We start from the raw sequence: 22,681 nt of genomic DNA on the forward strand, positions 1-22,681 counted from the left end.
ATATTTTTTAAATGCCATTAAAGCCCAAAAGAAGGATTAATTAATTATGCAGTGATTAGAGGAGGCTTCATGAGATGACATTCCAGTTGGGTTCAGTCTTTTTCACTCTGGAATGTGCTTTGGGCCTTCAATACCATGATGAGCTTGAAGTTTATTCTGAAAGCAGTGGGAATTGATCAAAGGATTTGAGTAGGGGAGTGATCATATCTTCAAATCAGTTTTCTTTAGAAAAGTGTGTTAAGTGGATTGACACATAAGGAAACTATCTCGGAGGCTGTTTCAGTAGATAAGAAATGATGGGAAAAAATAAAAAAATAAAGTTAATGAGAAATTTAAAAAAAAGAAATGATGACCGATTTAACAAGAACAGCAGGAGTAAGAACAGAAGGAGGGATGGCAATGTGAGACACATTGAATTCCCTCCATTCCCTGGCGGTCCAGGGGTTAGGACTCTGCGCCTCCACTGCAGGGGGCATGGGTTTGATCCCTGGTCAAGGAACTAAGATCCCTCATGCCACTCGGCATGGCCAAAAGAAAAAAGAATAGAAAGGGTTGGCAATGGGAGACATCTCAGGGGTCAGGTCAGTAGAACTTATCAACTGGAAGGGGGAGGTAAGGAAGAAGAAAGCAAAGATAGCCCCAAGTTTGTGTGCCTACATAGATGGTGATAACATTGATGGAGTGAGGTGGAAGAGAGGAGCAGGGTTTAGGGGAAAGGAGTGAAGGTAATCTTTGGATGTACTGAGTTTAAGCACCCATGGGAGGTTCAGATAAAAAGATCATCCACCAGGCACATGGAGACAACAAGGATGAACCTCAGGAGAAAAGATTGGGTTGAAATAGAGATTCGGGTGGCCTCAGCATACAGGTGGTAGTTGAAACTGGGGACTAGACGGTATCACCTAGGGCACCACTGCAGAAAAGAGGAGAGAGCTGAGGGCGGAATTTCGGAACATCCGTGCTTCTGTAGCACACCGCACCAACCTCTACCATCACACCAGTTGCTGTTGTATTTGTATTTTAATTATTTATTTGTCCTCCTCTACTGGGCTAAGTTCCTTAAAGGCCAGGACCATGCCCACATTTGCATATTCCTCCTGCACAGCTGGCGCAGGGCCTGGTGTGTATCAGCTCCCTGCAAATGTTTGCGGGGCTGAAGGCTCACCTAGATTGAAGAGAGGAGGAGGGGGTAAAGCTGTGGTTGGGGAGAGGGGTGTGAGGTGACCCAAGACAGTGTTGAGTTAAGAAGTCAAAAGAGGATAGCATTTGGAGGAGGTGGGTGTTTAAAGAGGTCTGGAGAGATGAGGACTAAGAAGAGACCATTGGATTCAGCCAGTGGGTCATTTCGCCTTTGGAAGAGCGAGGTGATGAGCGGAACTCGGCTGCGTATGCTGAAGAGTGGCTGGAAGGCTAAGAAGTCTGGGCTTTGCATAGAGACTCCTGTTTGGAAACATGTGGCTGTGAAAGGAAAGAGAAAAGACTGAGGCGGTGGCTTGAAGAATAATCAGACTTGATGGAAAAGGTTTTGTTGTAGTGGCTTGTTTTTGTTTTAAGACAGGAAACGAGCATTTTTGTAGGGTGAGGGGAAGGAGCCATTGGAAAGAGGAGACTTTGGAGATACGCGAACGATGCCCAGGAGGAGCCCGAGGCAGCTGGAGGCACTAACCTTGTGGCAGATTTAGACAGAGTTTCTATTCTGAGGCAGAGGGAAAGGGTGGCTGCAGATGCCTTGAAATGGAGTAAAGTTGGGAAAGTTCTTACCAGCCGATACTATCTGCAGAGACTAAGAGGAGGGTTGGGGGCTTGAGAGGCGTGGAGAAGATGAGACGGCAAGTATGGCCCCAGACGATCTTGGAGAAAATGTGCACCCGACGTCTTTATTTAACTATTTAACCCGCCAACTTCACTGAGCATTTCATTTGGTAGTAAAACGATAATAGCTGCCATGTATTCAGTCAAGTAATTATGCACCAGACATTCTGCTCAGCACTTTCCATACATAATCTCATTCAGAACGTACAGCCATCCCCAAAGGCAGGTACCGTCATCTCCATTTGATCTATGAGGACGTAGTAAAGCTTGCCCAAGTCTACACAGCTAGTAAGCCAGAATTCAGAGCCAGGCCTCCCTGACTGCAAAGCCCAAGCCCTAAACACGCATGCTGTGCTCTGCCGTATGCTGGGAGGATGCTAGATAAGTCTCAGAGTGGTTCCCAGCTACAGGGCTGGGGGACGGGGGTGCTTCTTCCTCTCATCTCCTGTGGTTCTCACTGTGTGTATGTTTCCTCCTTAGCACTTTTGTGTGTGTGCTGGTCTGGCCAGTCACTTAAATATCTAACCCTTTGGCAGCAGTCAAGGAAGACCTCATTTAGCAAGTAGGCCTTAAGAACAGGTCAGATTAGGACGGGCCTTTGTGTCATGTCTTCTTTCTCTAGTTGCCTCGTGTTCTTTTTCTCACCATTTATACCTCTTTCTGCTCCTGAGTGATGGTGAAATAACATGTATCTCCTAGGAGGCAGAGATCTCCTTTCTCTCCTCTTTGTTTTGGGATAACTGCCTACTCTCCACACTGGTGAGTCGTCCATTCTCTACTAACCACTCCTCTGCCTTTTCCCTTCCTCCTTGTCCTCCTTGCCCCCCCCCCGCCCCCCAGCGTATCTGTGAGGTGTATAGCCGGAACCCCGGCAGCCTGCTGGAAGAGCAGATCGAAGGCGCCCGGCGGCGAGTCACTCAGTTACAGCTGAAGATCCAGCAGGAGACTGGTGGCTTAGTGGTGAGTGATGATAGGCGTAGCTCTAGGAAGGGCACGTGCAGGTGGACGGAGGGGAGAATGAGGGAGAAATCTAGGACGGAGGCTTCCCGAGTCATACAGGACCGCAGGGCTGAGCCAGTGAGTGTTTAGTGTTTTACAAAGAAACAAGAGGTCAGCAGTTCTTTATATAGCACCACAGAGACTGAGCACTGTCCTGACACTTGGGATCTCATAAAAAGAAATAGCCTGTTTCTTGCCCTCCAGCAGCTTACAGTTGCAATAGAAAGAAATAAATATGAAATAAATCAGACTGTCGGCTTTAATCTCCTAATTATCCATCCCCTTCTGGGTAGTTTCCTCATAGCTGATGTATATTCCGACACTAATTTTACTCAGTATTCATCTGGTAGCTTTTCCCATCACCTCTCCCTCCAGTAATGGGTCTTCTCAAAGAAGTACGAGCACTTTTAAAAGTCAGCCTAAGTAAAGGATCTCCAGTCAGTTGAGAGGGGTCTGTAGCAGTACTAACCACACTTTGTGGGAAATCCCAGAGAGGAGGCACTTCCTTATCTGTTCTAGTCAGGGACTTATTAATTAATAAGTATTAATTAGTGTCTTACTTCTCTCCATCAGGCCTTAATTCTTTGGGTAAATAAGTAACTCTCCAAAAACTTTAAGATCTCCAAGAATAATATTTGCCAAAGCCAATAGAAATTATTTGAGGATTATCTACTTTCTTTTTCAGAACATCCATATCAAAAAAGTCTGGGAAACACAGGCTAATCAAATTTAAACTTTTATTTTCTGAAGCACTTCTCGGTCTCACATGGTTGATAGGAGCTCAGGTTTAGGACTTAGACCGTCTGGATTCACCTCCCAGCTATAGTGCTCACCAGCTTTAAGACTCTTGGGCAAGTGACTTAACCCCTGGGAGCCTTGGTGTCCTCATTTATGAAATGGAGCTACGGCAGGATCTGCCTAGTAGTGGTATTGTCAGAATTAAAGGATGCCCTCAGCACGGGGCCAGTGCATGTTTGCTGCTGCCGCTGCCTCTGCGCTCATGTGCTCTGTAAGTGGTTGAGTCTGAAACATTCAGCTTGGAATCTAGGGGTCTGAGCGCCAACCCTGGCTTTATAGTTTACCTGCTGTGTACCTTGGGCAAGTTACTTAAAACCTCTGGGCTTCTGTTTCCTCATTTATAACATGGGAGTACTATACCTGCCTCAGAGTTGTTGAAAAACTCAATGAGATATAAACAAGAGTGCATCATAAACAGTAAAGCACTGGCAACATAATTCCCTCCACAAATGGCTGGTCAGCCCCAGTCCAGCGCCTGTCAGTCTTCAAAGATCTTTAGAGGCAGAGCTTTCCATCTGCTAGAGCTTTTCATACTCCTTGGTAGTTCGGAAGTTCTTTCTGTGTCCAGCCCAACTAAGGCAATAGACGCTTTGAGGTCCAGGGTGAGAAATCCAGCAAGTTTTTAGAATTTTACTAATAGTAAAGCTCCCTTTTCACCATTAGGGGTCACCATTCTCCTCAAACTGTACAAATGAAGCACTAGCTCTTCCAAAGGGGCATTTTTCAGGCAATGAAGCAGAAGAGGCCACTAATTGTAAGCAGATGTTATCTGCTGAGACTGAGGGAAGGGTTGATTGGAGGAAAACAGTAGGGGGAGAGGTTCACAGCATATGTCCGCCCTCCGGACCTTTCTTTTTTAGGACATACTTCCGCTACATGGTGACACCAGCCAGAGATCATCAGAAGGTGAGTCCCGTCAGCACGCCTGTTTTCTCTGGCACATCTCTAGTCTACATTTCTTATCTATTCTGTTTACATTTCTACATTTCTTATCTATTCTGTTGTCCCGTCCCTTTGGGGCAGATTCAGGGGGAAAAAATATAGTCCCTGCCTCTGAGAAATAGACTAATGAGAGAAAGCAGTACCAGTGACAGGGAACTTGGATACAACTTATTCAGTAGAAATGAGTGTATAACCAGTAGCCCTGGATAGATAAGTGCCAGGAAAATACTAGAATGATGGTGGTCCGGATAACAGCATGCCTACCAGCACCTAGCAGCTAGGAGCTCAAGAGACGCTGTCATAAGAGGAGATGGATGGGAACCAGAAGAGGGTTGGGATGAGCTGAGGGCTAGCACTCGTTGCAAGGTAGAGCTGTGGAGGATTATTTTAGGAGGTGACACTGCCTGGGCTCAGGTGTACAGGTAGGTAAAAGCTAGGTGTAGAGGTTCTCAGGGAGTCGTGTAAGAGAGATGAAGGGAAACTGGGAAAGAAAGGCAGGTGGCAGCTTCGCCCTCCTGCCCTGGGCACAGGTTCCCAGAATAAAGGCCCTTCTTTCCCCCAGGCCACAGCTCCTTCCTCACTGTGTAAACTCTTATCCTCAGGCCGACTCTCTCTGGATTCCCAGGAGGGGGACAGTGGCCTGGACTCTGGCACAGAGCGCTTTCCTTCCCTCGGCGAGGTGAGTGCCAAAGCAGGGGGAGCCCCTTTTAAAGCCATACGTTCAGTTTTCCTTCTCTGAACACCTAAAGGTTCTGTGCTCACTGCTTACCCCAAGGCCTCTGGCCTGTCATCTGTGGCCCTCTGGTATAGTTCCAGTTCCAAGGGTTTTAGTCATTCTGCTCTGGGATCCAAAAAAAGGGGGTTCAGATGCATCCTGCACTCAAGATCAGCGAATCTGCCTTCTGTTTTATCATCGTCAACTCTGTAGTACAGAGTCAGGTGGGGAAAGAGGCCATGTCTTTAACTGTAGCAAGACTTTTTTGAGTGTAAGGGAGTAGAGACGAAAATTCTCTAAAACAGTGACTGGACCAGAAACACATTGCCAGCTGGCTGCGAATAACACCATCTTGGGGTAAATACAATGAACCTGGCCTAATCGGAGGGGGCAGCCTCTCTTTCTTTGTCACAGATTTTTCTGTACTTGAACAACTTATCTTTTCTGGAGTGGTCAGAAGAACTTCAGGCTTTGGCTTCAAAGGTTGTCTTCTAGGTGTTCTCAGTCTGCATATATTAATTGCAAATATAAACTTGCAATATAAAAATAAGAGTGAATGGAAGAAGTAATAATGGTGTGAGCAAAATATTTACTTAGCCAGCTTAATTAAATACGTGAATAAGTAATTGAAAACATGTTTAAAACCTAATTTTAAATAATAGTTGGAATTTTATTTCTTTACTGCTCCTGTCTATTCGTGGGAAGATGATGAATGTACGTGGAAGGATCAGTATGTCAGAAAGACACCAAGAAGGGGGAGGAGGGTCCTAAATAATCCACAGTTGACATTCCCCTGCGGGCTCCACATCTGGAAGCAATGCAGCCTAGTGGGCAGTGGGTTGAGACTGCCCAGGTTGCATCCAGGGAATACCACGTTACTAACTATTCGACCTTCAGCAAGTCCCAGAACCTCTCCAAGTCTTAAGTTTCCTTGTGTGAGAAGTGGGAGGAATAATAGTTTCTACCTCAAAGGGCTATTGTGAGCATTAAATGAGGTGATACATAACCAAGGGCTAGTATAATGTCAGGCACAGAGTAAGTACTGGACTTTTATTAGCCAACGAGCAGAGCCCTGAGGGTCTTCTGGATGAGGTTTTTTTTGTTTTTTTTTTAATTTTCGGCTGCGTTTGGGCCTTCGTTGCTGCATTCAGGCTTTCTCTAGATGCAGTGAGCGGGGGCTACTCTTCTTTGCGGTGCGTGGGCTTCTCACTGTGGTGGCTTCTTTTGTTGCAGAGCACGGGCTCTAGGCACGCGGGCTCAGTAGTTGTGGCTCGCGGGCTCTAGAGCGCAGGCTCAGTAGTTGTGGCACACGGGCTTAGTTGCTCTGAGGCATGTGGGATCTTCCCGGACCAGGGTTCAAACCTGTGTCCCCTGCATTGGCAGGCGGATTCCTAACCACTGAGCCACCAGGGAAGTCCCTGGACGAGTTTTCTTCTCACAGAATTCTCTGTTCCTCTAGTCATTGGTGAATCGGAACTCAGTACTGTCAGACCCTGGGCCGGACAGTCCTCGAACCTCCCCTGTGATCATGGCCCGGGTGGCCCAGCACCACAGGCGGCAGGGCTCGGATGCATTGGTTCCCCCCAGCGGTGACCAGGTGAGTGATCAGAGCCACCGTGCGCTTTTGCTTTCCCTGTTTTCAGAACTGGGTTCGTGGCCTTGAACAATCAGACTAAACCCTGTTTTGAGATAGACACTAGAGGACAAATAGTAAAAGAAGAACATGGTTTAAATGCATACACGGAAGTAAGGCTATCTCAGTTTCTGGGTGAAGAGTCCGTGAATGCATCTGTAGGGAAGTGATGTCCAAGGAGCAGATCGCTGGTCTTTCTTTTAATGTCTGTATAGAATGGGAAATAGGTTGGTTCAGTGTTTCTCCAGAACACTAATTTTCAATCTTCTCTTTCTTTAGCAAAGTCCTTTTCTTGAGCAAAATCTTATTATTTGGTACCCTAATACAGAAAACAAATAAATGCTCAGCTATCTGGGACTTTTCCTAATCAATCTCCCCACCTCGGCCCCCACCTCAGGGGCACTTCTCCAGAGCCCTAAGGTTCTGCAAAGCCTGATTTGAAAGCCACTGCTTTCAAGGGTAGAACTAGGTCCAGGGGAGATTTCAGGAAGACAGTTTTTGGCTCCATGCAAAAAGCTTGCAAAGAACCTGAGCTATCAGACAATGGAATGGGCTGACTTGAGAGCCCGGGAATTGCCTGTCATTGTTCAGGCAGAGGTTAGGTCATTCCTTGTTAGAGACAGTGGCAAGAAAGCTCCGAGTTTTGTAAAAGCAGTGTTTCTTAAAATTCATCTGCTACCACCATAATTTTTTTTCCATATCCTCATACCAGCTATATAATGTTACTTAATATTTTTCTTTAAGCTAACTCACTTTTTAAAACTTAAATTTATTTTTAAAGGAAATTTGCCATTATATTAAAACCAACATCATACACCGTTTGATGCGCTAGTTCTCCCCATAGGATAGAGTTTAGTTACTTTCAGATCTTGGAGGGGGAAAGGCAGGGAAGTGGATCTCACATGTATTAAAATGCCTAGTGTACCAGCTGCTGTGCTAGATCTTTTAGGAACAAATCTCATTTAATTCTTACCACCAGAAAAGGAGATAGGCATTAGAATCTTCATTCAGTGAGAAAACTGAGGCAGAGACAGGCTAAGGGACCATGCAAGGACTCAGCTTGCTAATGGCAGCATCAGACTAGAACTTAGTTTTCCTGAGCCCCAGTGCAGGGCTGCCTCCTGTCCTAGATGCTCTTTGATCACCCCTCCCACTCCTCCACCACCACCACCACCACTCCCCCTTAGTAGTACTATAGGGCCAAGGTCAGGCTGCCAGGCAGGGTCAGGTGCACGTGGTGTTCTTTTTTTTTTTTTTTTTTTTTTTTTTTTTTTTTTTTTTTTCGTTTTTGGTTTTTGGGTTTTTTTTGCAGTACGCAGGCCTCTCACTGTTGTGGCCTCTCCCGTTGCGGAGCACAGGCTCCGGACACGCAGGCTCAGCGGCCATGGCTCACGGGCCCAGCCGCTCCACAGCATGTGGGATCTTCCCGGACCGGGGCACAAACCCGTGTCCCCTGCATCGGCAGGCAGACTCTCAACCACTGTGCCACCAGGGAAGCCCCCACATGGTGTTCTTAAGGGAGGTTTTCATTTAGGTGGCTAATAGAAGCAGGTGTAGAGTAATTGGTCTTGGAGTCCTTTTCCTCCTTCTCTGAATTTGTTTCAACTTCTGAAAACTATTTAAATTGTTATTTTTGAGTGATAAGAGCAAATATAGTATAGTTCCAGTTTCTTAATAATAATCTATGTTAGTAAGAGCAAAGGTGGAAACCTGTACTATCCATGAAACTTGCAGCAGCTGGGGGATGGAATCATAGGGAATTCGAACTTTGTTATGTAATTCTGCAATGTTTGATTTTCTTATGATAAACATATTCTGCTTTTGCAATCAGAAAAACTGTATGTTTGTAAAGACTTTAAAAAAATAAATCCTCCCGCCCAAACAAGCAACAACCTAGTGCTTTCAGGTTTCACTAGAGAGCCAAGCAGAGAGAGAAGTGATCATCCCACACCCCCTGGGCATCCTGGATCCCAAGGGATTCAGAGACTAAGGTGTTAGGGGAGAGGAGGATACTCAGGATGTGTCTGAGGAATTGAGGTCCAGCACATCAGGCCTGACTCTGCAACTTCCAGCATGCCGTTATAAGTGGGTGCTAGACTCTGATCTCTGAGATGCATCCTGGGTCTCTCGAGTTCTATACTCAGTCATTCTGAGCATAGAGTCTGTAAATACCCAGGAGAACAAAAATGAGTGAGGTGTGTCAGGGAGGAACCGTCAGGAAAAGCCCCTTGAGGAGGTGGAATAGGAGGCTATCTTGGGCCTGAGAAAAAGTGGGCGTGAGAAGTGCCTCCTCCAGATGGGTTCCAGAGCAATAGTCCTCGATGAGGAATCACTGCAAATGGGGTAGAGTGCATTGAGTGAAAAATATAGTTGGTAGGGAATCTTTGAAAGCTCAAGGAACCTTTAGGAGAAAGGCTTGTCCAATGAAGCGTCTAAAACGTTTATACAGTATGAACTCTCTCATCAGACCTGATCGATGGCATAAGGGGGAAAGAGAGAAAGCCAAGCTGAGAAGCTTGGATTTTAGACTGGAAATGGGGAATCTACCATAGGTTCTTGAGCAGGCAGGGAAGATGATGGAGACGGTGTTGGAGAAGGCAAAGCTCCATTCCCTTTTGCTCAAGGAGGCAGAGATGGACCACAAAGCTCTCCTCCAGCAGGGGTAGAGGGCACACCGTAACTGTAAAGGAGCGCTGTGGAAGACACTAGGTTTGGAGGGCGTGTTTTTGGGGTGGGGGGCGGTCTGTTGAGGAGAACAACAGAGCCCCCGCCCACCAGTCCAGCAGAAGCTCTAGGTTCTTATTTTGTGGGCTGACACTCCCTCCTCAGATCTTTCACAAACAGGAAGAGAGCACTTTCTCTCACTTCCCATCTTCATACGTCATGTGACCAGGCTGCTCTGAGTCTGCCCTGCCCCACCCAGAAGCAGTTGCCTTCTTGCAAGTGGAAATCATTCTTTCTGTTCTCTGAGATTGGGGGGGTGATAGTGAGATGCCGGTGTTTACCAGCCCCGTGCGGCCTTCCACTTCAGTGCCATGCTGTCACTAACCAAACTCCACTGAGGGGGCTGGATCCCTGTCCTCTGACCTCTCATCTCTACAACTCGACTCTCTCCCCCAGGGTGTAGATCAAAGCCCAAAGCCTTTAATTATTGGCCCAGAGGAAGATTATGACCCGGGTTATTTCAACAACGAGGTAACAGTTTCCTGATTTTCTCCTTTCCTCATTCTCTTTCGTACCTGCTGCTCTGGACTAGAAGCGCTTGGACTGGCACCAGCTGTGAGGGAGCGTACGGGAGGGGCCGCGCTTATCAGCCCTGGCAGGCAGGGAGCATGGGGGCTGAGCTGGGGCAGGCAGTGCTTCTCTGCCCCCCAGCCCTGCCTGTCCTTCTGCCTTCCAGAGCGACATCATATTCCAGGACTTTGAGAAACTTAAGTCACGGCCGGCTCACCTGGGGGTTTTTCTACGGTACATCTTCTCTCAGGCGGACCCCAGTCCACTGGTAAGTCGCAAGTATCCGTCTCGATTGAGTACCTCCTTGTGCTTGGCCTCTGTCCCTGCTCTCTAGATGTCATAAGTCAGACCCATGGGCGTGGTCAGGCATCTCGAGGACAGAGACAAAATAGAAAAGAAGGTGCGACCTAGGTGGAAGGGATTCTTCACTGCTAACTGCATCGATAGCACAGGGAGGAACAGGAGAGCTGGGCCAAGAAAGCTGTCGTTCTGGGTCTGCTTGGAGGAGATGGTCTTTCTAGGTTTTTGGAATGGAGGTGGATACAGACTGACAGTGGGGAGTTGAGAGAGCAGCCCTTTGCAAGTATACAGTGTTACTGCAAGAAAGCTTGGCAGAGGGGGAAGGTGGTAAAAGGTCTTCAGTCTGAGGTGATGACAAGGAAGATCGTGACGGGATGGAGGTCGGGGTGCTCTGCGACAGTGCCCAGAGCCAGCAGCCTTACCAGTTTCTGTCGTTCTGCTCAGCTGCTTAGGAAGGGGGATGAAGGAGAGAGGCTGCTGTCATGTTCTCCAGAATAAACTTGTTGCCCGTGGCATGCACTGCGGCTCTTCCTTTCCGGGGCTACCACTGTTAGAAGCCAGAGTCAGCATCCGTTTGCTCAACAGGTGTTCAGTGAACACCTGCGTGTACATCCCAAGCGCTGGTATCTCAGAAGCATTCCTGAATGAAGACGAGGCACAGCACAAAGAGAAATAACACCTGAACCCTTTAAAACAACAGATAAACAAGTACAAGACAAAATGTCAAGTGTGGAGAGGATACAGGGTTGAGGAGAGATTGCGCTGGGGGAATGTGTGTGCGCGCGCCAGGGGATGGGGATGACTTGCCACAGGTTTCTGAAACGTGCTAAGCCAGGGTTTCTCAACCTCAGCACCACTGACCTTTGGAATTCTTTGTTGTGCGGTGCTGTCGTGTGCACGGCAGGATCTTTAGCTGCATCGCTGGACTCCACCCAGTAGATGCCAGTAGCACCTCTCCAGATATAAATCAAAAATGCCTCCAGACATTACTAGCTGTCCCCTGGAGGGCAAAAGCGCTCCTGGTTGAGAATCGCTGCTCTAATCCATTTTCTCTCTCCTAGCTTTTTTACTTGTGTGCAGAAGTTTATCAGCAAACAAACCCCAAGGATTCCCGAAGCTTGGGAAAAGACATCTGGAATATTTTCCTAGAGAAAAATGCGGTAAGGCAGTCATAGACTGGATTACAATTTTCAATTTTATTATATTGTTTGACCATTCAGAGGCAAAGGAAAAACTAAGCAAAACACTCAGGCCGAATGGAGACAGGTTTTTTTGGTTTTGGGGTTTTTTTTAATATTTATTTTATTTTTATGGCTGCATCTGGTCTTAGTCGCGGCACGTGGGATCTTCACTGAGGCATGCGGGATCTTTTGTTGCGACGTGCGGGTTCTTTGCTGCTGTGCGTGGGCTTCTCTCTAGTTGTGGCGGGTGGGTTTTCTCTCTCTAGTTGAGGCGTGCGAGCTCGGTAGTTGTGGCACGCGGGATTAGTTGCCCCACGGCATGTGGGATCTTAGTTCCCCGACCAGGGGTCGAACCCACGTCCCCTGCGTTGGGAGGCGGATTTTTTACCACTGGACTACCAGGGAAGTCCCTGGAGACAGGTTCCTAAAGAGGATTCCTGGATTCTGTTCCTAGCTCCACTCTAAAGACTGATCTCCTCTCTGGACCTCTTTTGCCCACATGTAGCAAGGTAGAGTGCACATTGCCTCTCTCTGAAATGTTTGGAGAAAAAGAACTTGCACCAAGTCCTAATTATTCTCCCCCGGATCAATGCCCTGGTTCCCTTCAACTCTCCTTGCCTTGCCCATCCCTGGGATGCAGAAACAGAGGCCCAGAGACATCAGATGATAGAAATCAGTGAGAGGCGAGCCCAGATTTCTGAAGTTCAGCCTGACGTGCTCTTACTGCCCCGAGGCAGGGTGCAGAGGGAGGGGACCCCAGAGTGTCTTGGGTGGATGAGCACGCTGCCTCTGGACACAGCTCCCAGGGATGTGTCAGGGATCCCCCCGGCGGCAGCACCTCGGCCTGCAGAGGGCAGTTCCCATCTTAGACTTCCTAATCTGATCAACTAAACTAATTCCAAAATGACTTTATTCATCCGGCAGTAAGCTACTAGGACTAATGAGACTGGGGAATAAACGGCTTTTCCCCAGGATTTTTATTTTTGTCCCCTTCAGTGGGTCTTGAGTAAGGAGGTTAGAGCTGCCCGTTGTTCCCTGTTGGCTGTTACGGAACCGCCGCAATGTCCAGCTGGTAGGTAGCCATAAAGCAAAGGCCAGGCGCTGTGCTCACTGGAAGCCTTGGTAACATGAGGCCAGTTTTCCCTTGGGAGTGAAGGAGCGGGGAAGCCCATCAAATCGCCTCATCAAGATTTCTCCCATGCTACTAAATTGGTACCAGTCCACTTTTGGGAACCTCTCCATTCCATGCCTCTTGACGTCCTTGAAGTAAGAGTGGGAAGAGTACAGGTGCCACCCTCGGAGTAGAGTCCCAGCTTGCCTTGCCACCTCAGATTCCACTTCTCAAATCCCGAGCCTGGAATTCAGCTGGAGAGAGGTGAATGGGGGGTAGGGTAGTGTAGGGAAAGGGGGAGAGAAGCTAGTGTTCTGGAGCCCTCCTTGCCTCTGCACAGTATCTCCCACATCCCCCGGGGTGTGTGGGTCTCACCACTTCTGCCCCCACCCTTCTGTCTTTTAGCCTCTGAGAGTGAAGGTCCCAGAGATGTTACAGGCTGAAATTGGTAAGTTGGCTCCTAGGACGGTTAGTCTCCTCTTGGTGTCCGCCTTGCTGTGCTGGGCCCTCGGGAAGGGGCGGGGGGTCGGGGGGACATAGTCCCTGCCTTGGGCAGCTGTTCTCAGATGGGGGAAATAGGGACAGTTCCTCCAGAACTCCTCGCGGTAGCTGATGGACAAGCACAGACAGAACGGACCCTGCCTGGGAGCTTGTCGCGGGGAGACAAGCCTTGGTTAGGAGAGCGGGGTCGTTCCTACCAACCTTCCATGTGACCTCTCTGGGCCTCAGTCGGCTCATCTGTGCAAAGAGGAAATTGGATTCCTAAGCCTGGTCGAGCATCAGGATCCCTTGGGGAATTCTTCTTTAAAAATACAGAAACCAGTGCCTCACTCCACCCCACCTGAGAGTCAGGATCTCTGGAGTATTTTTGTTCTTTTGGTTTCATTTGCGTGAGTTCCTCAACTCACACAGAGTGAGGAGGCAGGGAACGAGGCAGTTGCTCTGCTCCCGTCTCACTCTCAGGCCACGACTAGAAGAGCTGAGGGAGGCGGTAGAAAGAGGATGTTAGTCTGAGAGGCTAATCATGGGAGCTTTCTAGACGTAATAGTTTGAAGCTGCCTTGGAAAAGAGGCACTTTACAGGCCCAGATGATAGGAAAGCTTATGGGCACAGGCAGAGGGTGAATGTAGGGACAGGAGAGACACCTTCCAGTTTCTGGTGGGGAGTTAGGTTTCCTTGCCTTTTTCAGCCTTGCGAGCTGTCCCTGGGTCAGTGGAAGGAGAATGAGCCTCTCAGAGGTTTGCACATGATGTCAGAGGGCAGCAGCGTCTGGACACATCCAGAGAGGGACTTTAATATTTCCCCACTTAATGGAGTGTAGAACACCCTGAAAATGTTTTTATCCTTGCCTTGGGACTTGGATGTCAGGATTCCAGTCCTGAATTCAGGAATGACCTGGTAGGTCCAGGCCTCCACTTCCCTTGGTTAACAGGAGGGCAGAAAGCCAGCTTTCCCTCGCGATACCCCAGGGAGCTAGGAGGCTTGAAGATGCTCAGCAGATATAACCTCCTCCTCCTGACATCCCTCCCCTATCTGTCTCCCCTCGGCTCCCACCGCAGACCTGCGCCTGCGGAATGGTGAGGACGTGCGTGCTGTTCTCTGTGAGGCTCAGGAGGCAGCCATGCCAGAGATCCAGGAGCAGATCCATGACTACAGGTGCCCGGCGCCCCCCCCTCCTGCTCTCTCCCCTGCCTCCTCGCCCGTTTTCTTTCCCCTGCGGTGTGTGTGCATCTCTTGTGATGTGTGTATGTGTGCCTCACTCTCTGTCCAGCAATGATGTACATGTGTTTCTTTCTCTGTGTGTCTCTCCGGCTCAGAACAAAGCGCACTCTGGGGCTGGGAAGCCTGTATGGTGAAAATGACCTGCTGGACCTGGATGGAGACCCTCTCCGCGAGCGCCAGGTGGCAGAGAAGCAGCTGGCTGCCCTAGGAGACATTTTGTGAGTCTCCGATCCACTTCTACCCCCTGAACATGCTGCACAGATTGACGTGTTTTGTGGGTCTGTCTCCCAACCTCTCCCCCTCTTCCACTGTTTGCCTGATCCGTCTTCCCCTGAAAGATGGGGAGAGTCCAGCCCTCTTGCTTCATTTCTCAGGCTGGGGCTGCAGGAATTTCAAGGGAGTTGCAGAGCCTGGGGCTCCTGACAGTAATTTGGTGATTATGACAAACCATGGGCTCCAGGAATGCAGGGAGCTTTCTGCTTCCCCTCCCTAGCCTCTTCTTGACGGTTCTCCCTGTTCGCTCTAAGGTCATATCTGATGCTGAGTGTGAGAACCACGCTGTGATTCTCCAGGGAATAAAGTTCCTTCAGGAGGCGGGTGGCTCATGGGAAATTGGGCTCTTTTTAACTAATCACATCAGAGGACTAGCCTAACTAAACTTATTAAGGAACTTCTGACACAGCTGCTGTGGTTGCATCTCTCCAGTCTTATTTTCTAAAAGTGTCCCAGGTGCCTGGGATGACCTTGAGGGGACACTTGCAGGCTTAGAGGTAGATTTTTCACCCCAGTACTTCTTTCCGCTCAACAGTTGTGTGACTTTTTTTTTTTTTTTTTTTTTTTGGCTGCGCTGCGAGGCATGTGGGATCTTAGTTCCCTGACCAGGGATCAAACCTGTGCCCCCTGCAGTGGAAGCGCAGAGTCCTAACCACTGGACTGCCAGGGAAGTCCCGAGTAGTTGTGTGACCTTGATCAAGCTATGTCATCTACCTTGGTCTCATCTAAAATGACAGAGATTGGGCTAGATGATCTCGATAGTCTCTACTAACAGTGATATTTCAATCCAGCAAATTTCTGTGGAGTCCCCACTGATGCTAAGCAGTGTTCTAGCTCCTGGATGCATTAATAAACAAACAACAGTGCTTGTGGGGCTTATGTTATCGTGGGAAGAGAAAGCAGTATGTAATAAATAAGTAAGTTATATACTATGTTAGAAAATAAGGCTGGGGGTGGGGGGGAATAGAGCAGGCTGAGGGGAGTCAGGAGCACCTGAGCTAGTGGGTTGCAATTTCAAATAGAGCCTCATCCAGAAAGTTACATTTGGGCAACTGAAGAAAGTGAGGGGGTCATCCTTGGAAATATCTTGGGGGAAGAGCATCCCAGGCAGACGGAACAGCCAGGGCAAAGTAGGAATGTGCTTGACGTATTTGAGGAACCGTAGGAGACCAGTGTGGCCAGAGAAGATTGAGAAGCTCAGTGCTGAATCAGAGAGGTAACAGGAAGAGCAGCCTCGCAGAGCCTGTGGACTGTTTTAAGGTCTTTAGTTTTTTTCTCTCAGTGAATGAGGAGCCGCTGGAGCTGTGAGAGACTCGAGGGTGGGTGGAGGGTGGTGGGAGAACAAGGAGGGGTTCGAAACAGGGAGATCAGTTACGGGAACCCACGCAGTAGGGCTCTGACCAGAGAATTGGCGATGGAGGATGTGAAGAGAGGTCAGCTCCAAGTATATTTTGACAGTAGAACCAACAGGAGGATTTCCTAAAAAGTGATGTATAGGATGTGAGAGAAAGGAAAACCAAGGAAGACTCCACAGTTCTTACCTAAACAACTAAAAGGACAAAGGTGCCATCAGTCTAGTTAGGGACAGTCGTGTGAGGGACAGTTTTGTGGTAGAAAACCGGGAGCTCAGTCTCGGACGTGTCAAAATCTGAGATCTTTAGACATCAAACTGGAGATTTGAGTAGACAACTGCATAGATGAATCTGGCATTTGACAAGAGATCCGGGTTGGAAATGAGACCAGATGAGGTCCCACAGGGAGGGTATATTCTTTGAAAACAGCCCTCTGACCCTCAGCCAAACCCGGAATCTTTCTGGGCCTTAGTTTCCCTAGCAGTCAGATGGCACTAATCACCCCGACCGTGCCAGGGATGGCGGCAAAACCTGACCGAGCCTATTCTGAGGTCATAGGCACCACAGAGTTCTGTGGGGTTATAATGGACAGCACAGGCACCCTGCTTATAAAGGCTTCTATTTAAAAGAAGGAAGCACTAGCCTCATTAAATGGAGATATGGGACCTATTATTTTGAGTAATAAATTATACGTGTAAATATTATACGTGTAAATAGCTTAGAATAGTGCCTGGCCCGTAGTGAGCATGCAGTATTAGTTGCTGTTACCATTAACCTCTTTTAAATAGGTTCCTCTGAATCAGGTCTCAAGGTATTATCTCTGCGCCCTCATCTTCTTTCCTCTTGCCTCAGTGTCAGCCCAACCCTTCTAATTTAGTTCTAGGTGGACACAAAGAGGAGCCTTAAAAAAAAAAAAAAAAAAAAGAGGAGCCTTTTCCTCCGTGGTAGCTTCAGAGGCTGAAACAGCTACCAAGCGAGAAGCTGTATTTGCCTCATTCCCCTTCCTTTTAGCTGGCTAAGGACACCATCATCACCATCACTCTGTGCTAATTGAGCCCCTCGGAGGAATGAGAACCCTCACCTCCTGAGCCCCAAGCTGGCTCCAGAGCTGAGACCAGGAGTCTGAGTCTGACCTTTTATCATCCTCCTCCCTTTCCTCACCCGCTCCCTTCCTCTAGGAAAGAACTTACCCTCCTCCCAGTCTTGCACAGGCGGACGAGCCTCTGCCTTTGCAGTCTGAGTCATCTGTTCTTTTCTTTTGTTCCAGGTCCAAATACGAGGAAGACAGGAGGTGAGTGAGTCTGTGCGGTTGAATCAAGGTGGGAAGGAGTGGGGTTGAGCTACTGGGCATTGCATCTCTGCCAATCGTAGGCGAGTCCCTAGCTCCAGAGGATCACCGTCTGTCCAAGTGTAGTTTCCAGATGTCTGTGTAACCACAAGGAGGTCACGAGGCCCAGGCCCTGGTACACGGGGATCACTGCCTGGGACGTGGGTCTGCTCCTCAGTGTGAAGACACCAAGCTGCCAGCACTCCCCTTCCTGGCCTCCTCTTCTCCACCCACATTAGCCCTGTGTCTTTCTCGTAAACCACCGAAAGAAGGAGCAGTGATAGAATCAGCCTGTGTTAGCAGCACCTGCAGAGGGGAGCTAGGGTACAACACATTTCCTCTGCTGACACATTTTTTTTTCCTTGAAGCCTATATACATGTCCCTTTGTTTCTCAGTAGCCAGTGTTAAAATGAGGGTGCATTCCTTGAGCATACACGCACTCAATAAGGGAGAGAAGATGGGGTTAGAAGTCTGTTTCAGAGAAGACGAAAGCCAGGGCCGAAACATTTGCTTCATTGAATCCACAAAGTGGATAATCTGTCTACCGAATTGAGAGGCAAATACAGTTCTAAACACAGAGCTCTGGACAGTTTCATCTGTGGCAGTTGGAAGCTACTTGACAGATCATTTCCATCTCTTTTTCTCCTTGTACTTGGGGTGGGTGGTGGCAAAGGCAGCTTACCTGGACTTGCAGGGGCCGGTTGGCGTTTCTCCGCATCCCTTTGCCACCCCACCCCTGTGTATACGCTTGAGGACATTAGCTGTGGGCCTCAACCGTCGCCCATGGCTTATTAGTTGCTTATATTTTGGGGAACTGACGGGTCCTTCCACTGACCGCTGTCCCCTCGTTAGGGAGCGTTCTGCATAGGAGAAGAATACGATTTCTTCTGGGAGTCATGCCAGCCAAGACTTTTCTCCGGCTTCTGCCTGCTGTCCCATCTGAGTATTCTGGGCCTCCCGCTGAATGCCCTGGCCCTTCGCCACCCCACTGGGTGGTGGTGAAGAGCTTGTGTAAAGCAGTCCCTGCTGGCGCTTTCCGATTCTCCGCCCCCATTCCTCTTTTACAGTGCCCCCATGGACTTCGCCCTCAATACCTACATGAGCCATGCGGGCATCCGTCCTCGAGAAGCACGACCTTCCAACACGGCTGAAAAGGCCCAGTCCGCTCCTGACAAGGACAAGTGGCTACCCTTCTTCCCGAAGACCAAGAAGGTGACAGAGCTCCCCTAGAAAGAATCATCTCTTGGCACGGTTCCTGCGCTGAGGCAGACCGGGAGAGTCATTGAGAATCCCCAAACTAGAGCAGCCCCCTCCCTCCCTGCAGTCCCAGACCAGAAGCAGATGTGCGAGATCAGATACAAGCATGAGTCTGCTTTCCCGCTGCTTGTTTAGGGCTAGTCATAGAGGCAGTAGCACGGTGACCAGTGGCCCGGTCTGGGTACTGGGACCTTCTCCAAACCCTAGGGTCTCTTATCTCAGCAGAGCAGCAATTCCAAGAAAGAAAAGGATGCCTTGGAGGACAAGAAGCGAAACCCCATCCTCAAGTACATCGGGAAGCCCAAAAGCTCTTCCCAGAGCAGTGAGTATTTGGGGAGCAAAGCCTTGGACAGGGACCTCGGCCCCTTCACAGGCCAGCATGTTGGCAGAGGGCCTTCCTGTGCTTCAGGCAGCCAAAGGCCCAAACAAACTCTGAGGTCGCAGCTTCCTCTCGGTGCTATTGCATTCTCCCCTTGCCACACCCAGTGACGGCCCCTGAGGTACAGGGAACTGCTTCAGAGCCAAGGAGGCCAAGCCAGTCCCTGGGTCTAGGAACTCAGAGACAGTTGTAGACACTGAACAGCCATGCAGAGGAGTATTTCCCCCTTGGCAAGATTGCCCTGTTGACAGTCAGTGCCTCCTTCACCTTCATCCATGGACTTGTCTGTCCTCCTGAGGGCCTGTGTGTTGGGAGCAATTATGGGCCCTTGATGGAGGGTTTCAATTAAGCAGAACTAGGTGGAAAGGGAGCAGGTTTGGGACCCAGAGGCTCCCCTCATGCCATCAGCAATCCAGACCTCCATGGATCCTGTCACCGATCTCTTCCCAATTGTGTGTCATCTGTCTGGACATTGCTGCTGGCCCTCCCAGTCATTATCTTAAGGCCCCAGTGTTAGTCTTGGGGATCTGGGAAGGGCCACGGCATGGGCCTCCTGCCTTTCCCGAAACTGCTGCCTTGGGGGAAGGGGAGAGGAGGGGACTCTACTAGATCAGCCCTGATTTTTGCCACTACCTTTCATTTTCCAGCTTGATGTAATTTTTATTTTGACTCTTGAAACATTAATTTGACTTTTCATGGTTTACTTTTGTTTTTGTTTGTTTTCTTTTAGCATTTCATATTCCCTTGTCCCCTGTGGAAGGTAAAAGGACCATTTTCTTTGGGTTTTTCTTTGCATTAGCATTGAGTTTCCATTTCCCAAGTCCTGTCTGCCCTTCTTCCCCTCTCCTTCATCGCCTCCTGCCCTGGCTCTCTTTCCTCCCTCCCTTTCCTCACTCCATTACTCTTGTATGTTCCTCCATGCTGCTAAAGCTCCCCATGACACAAACGCCTGCCCAGGGGTGCCTGCCCAGGGGCTCCTGCGCTCACGCTGGGCGCAGGACTCTGCCTACCTAAGGCAGGGTGGGAGGGGCCAGGGCACTGCCCCCCGGCACCGTGCAGCTCCTCCTGGCAGTGCTGGCAGAGGCCAGCTTCCAGGCCCTCCAAGACTGGTCCACGGCCTGCGGCCTTTCTCATTCTGTCAGCTCTCCGTGGATGCGGCTCCAAAAGTCCAGGGCTCTATGTAAATGAGGGAAACCCTCGCATGTTGAAATGTCCTGTACAAGTTCCTCAGATTTTTGTTTTCAACTGAAATAATAGAATCCTCAGTTTTGAGTGTTGTATGGGGTTGTTTTTAGTACCTAATGGGTCTTCAGCAGTTTTGCCTTGGGGTATTTTCATTTCTATCATCTCCTTTGTTTAAGTCCTTCACTGTAGCACCTTCATCTCCTGACTCTTAACTTTGCCAGCACAGCATCACTGCAACAGTTAAGGAGAATGACCCTAACGTATGTATGTTAGAGGCCTAATATCTTCTAGAATCTATGTATCAAAAATAAATACATATATAACAGACATTAACCCAGAGGAGCTTAGAACCCAGAAGTGGGCAGGTTCATTTCCCATCAGTGAGGTCCATATATGCATACAATTAAAGTGATTAAAATTTTCTAGGTTCTGCAGTAAATCAAGGGGAGAGATAGCAGTGAGGGGCAATCAGGAAATCTGTTGCTAGAATTCACTTTATATAAAGTGACAATTAAAGATAATGATTTTCAAAATAATTTTTAAAGTGAAATTCCTAGACTTGTTATGCTATTTTAAACAATATAAGTAAAGAAATATTAGGGGGGGAAAGTCTATAAAACAATGGAAAAACTAAAAGAATGGCCTTGAAACCCAGGCCCTTAGTTTTTAACACATACTTCCTCCCATCCACCCTGCCCGAGGCAGGCATGAGGCAAGCAGCAGGCCTGAGACGAGCAGCCCTGCCCGAGCCGCTTGCTTTGTGTCAGCCTGAGAGGCAACAGGAACACCCAGGGTAGGGCTGCTGATCCCCAGAGAGGATAAGCATGCTGGGTATTCACCATCTCTTTGAGTCATATCTTTCTATTGTCATTTCATGGTTTGATTGGATGTTCTCAAGTTCCCAGGACATCAGACAAGTCTGTATGCGTATCTAAAGACCAAACACCCACCAAAGCTAGAAAGCCTCAGCACTGAGAACCTTGCTGTTTAGAGTCATCCGCTAGTGCCCCTGTTTATTAGTGAAGGCATCTGATTGTTAGTGACATATAATTCACTTTTGTTTAGTTTCATTGTTATTCAGAGAATGGAGGAAGGGAGAGCAAAGGTTACTGATGAAAACTTTGCCCTTTTCAAAAACGCGTTCCTTTCTACGTGTCTTTTTCCCCTGTTACTCTGGGTTATTCAGTTATACCAAATCTCAGGGCCACACCTGTTCCTTGTCACAGCTAGGGTGTAACTATATCCCAAGAACTGGGCCTTTTCCAAGTGGCCCATGGGAGAGGGAACAATGGGCTCTGCCCGGAGGCCTTCTATTATAGGACGTTCCCAGGCTCCCACGTCATCACCCAGCCAGGGATGCTCCGGGCTGCTGCAGTTGCCCCAGGGCCCAGATGCACAGTCTGGGACAGGCAGATCTGACTCAGATCTCCAAAATGGGAGTGATGGTAACAGGCCCTACTCCTAACATATATACACAGCCACCTATTTTGCAGTTTTAGAAAAACATTACCTGCCTAAAGGATATGAAATCGTGACCTTTGAAGAGACCAGCTAAATGTTCTTCTGTTTCCTCTGGCTTGGAAATTTTCTTACGGATCTCAAGTTTAGATACACAGGGAGATTTATACGTTTGTATATGCCGATGTCAGAATCCCTGGTTAGTGTGGTTAGGACCAGGGCCTGGCGCCCGGGGCTGTTTGTCTTGCCTTCCCCATCCCATTATCCTTCCTATTGGTCCGGGCAGAGCAGCGTCTTTAGCCCAACTCCTGTTCCGACATCCTGGACCTGGAGCTGAGCTAATCGACTGTGAAGATAGGAGCCACTGAGCCCCTGGGCCTGAGGTCTCTTCTCCAGGGTCTCCACATGGCATCACCTATGCCTTTTTTACTCTTTTACCTGCCTTCTCTACTTTGAACAAGAACAGCTCTCTTTTGTCATAGCTTTGAAAAGCATCTGGAATTTGAATGCCGGAGAGTGACATCTCTCCTCTGTTCCTCCTAAGACCCCCCTCACTGGTAATGGAGGGTCTGATTCTTTAATGATGGAGAGGAAGAGGTGGGGGTGAGGGCAGAAAGAACAGGAAGAACAGAAAAACCAGAAATAGTGAACTCTAAAAGTAGTATAAATTTGAGAAGTGCTTGGTAAAGTTGGCAACCTGGCCAAATTATACCAAGGTTGATGTGTTTTTGGTCTTCCTGGCTAACTTTTTTTTTTTAACACATATATGGCTCTTGGGAATAACCTAGTAACGATTCTCAAGCATGAGAACCACTGTAATAAAGAATGTGAGAGCCAAAAGAAATACCCGTAGCAAATGCACTTTCAAACCCTCTCATTTTGCATCCCAGGAAAGAGTAGCCCCCAGAAAGGGGGAGGGACTGCCCGTGCCACGCCACACAGTAGAAGAGCCAGGGCTCACATCATGTCTCCTGACCCTCAGCCCCATGCTGTTCTCATCCG

The 22,681-nt window shown here is 48.6% G+C and overlaps 1 protein-coding gene across 18 annotated transcripts in view; it reads left to right on the forward strand.

Moving 5' to 3' along the window:
* Window positions 1–22,681, forward strand: part of ARHGEF11 (Rho guanine nucleotide exchange factor 11) — a 112,670-nt gene that overhangs the window by 73,418 nt on the left and 16,571 nt on the right. For 10 of the 18 annotated variants that reach the window (XM_060135707.1, XM_060135768.1, XM_060135748.1 and 7 more), the window contains 14 exons: window positions 2,653–2,772; window positions 4,470–4,515; window positions 5,154–5,230; window positions 6,726–6,863; window positions 10,020–10,094; window positions 10,300–10,401; window positions 11,495–11,593; window positions 13,131–13,173; window positions 14,285–14,381; window positions 14,543–14,665; window positions 17,340–17,363; window positions 18,468–18,612; window positions 18,880–18,979; window positions 19,767–19,796. In XM_060135707.1, coding sequence (XP_059991690.1) covers window positions 2,653–2,772; window positions 4,470–4,515; window positions 5,154–5,230; window positions 6,726–6,863; window positions 10,020–10,094; window positions 10,300–10,401; window positions 11,495–11,593; window positions 13,131–13,173; window positions 14,285–14,381; window positions 14,543–14,665; window positions 17,340–17,363; window positions 18,468–18,612; window positions 18,880–18,979; window positions 19,767–19,796 — 1,219 coding nt within the window. The remainder of the gene's footprint in view (window positions 1–2,652; window positions 2,773–4,469; window positions 4,516–5,153; window positions 5,231–6,725; window positions 6,864–10,019; window positions 10,095–10,299; window positions 10,402–11,494; window positions 11,594–13,130; window positions 13,174–14,284; window positions 14,382–14,542; window positions 14,666–17,339; window positions 17,364–18,467; window positions 18,613–18,879; window positions 18,980–19,766; window positions 19,797–22,681) is intronic. The other 8 variants (XM_060135712.1, XM_060135791.1, XM_060135724.1 and 5 more) reach the window with 6 other exon arrangements.

The sequence above is a fragment of the Lagenorhynchus albirostris genome, chromosome 2 (assembly GCF_949774975.1).
Source record: "Lagenorhynchus albirostris chromosome 2, mLagAlb1.1, whole genome shotgun sequence".
NCBI lineage: Eukaryota > Metazoa > Chordata > Mammalia > Artiodactyla > Delphinidae > Lagenorhynchus > Lagenorhynchus albirostris.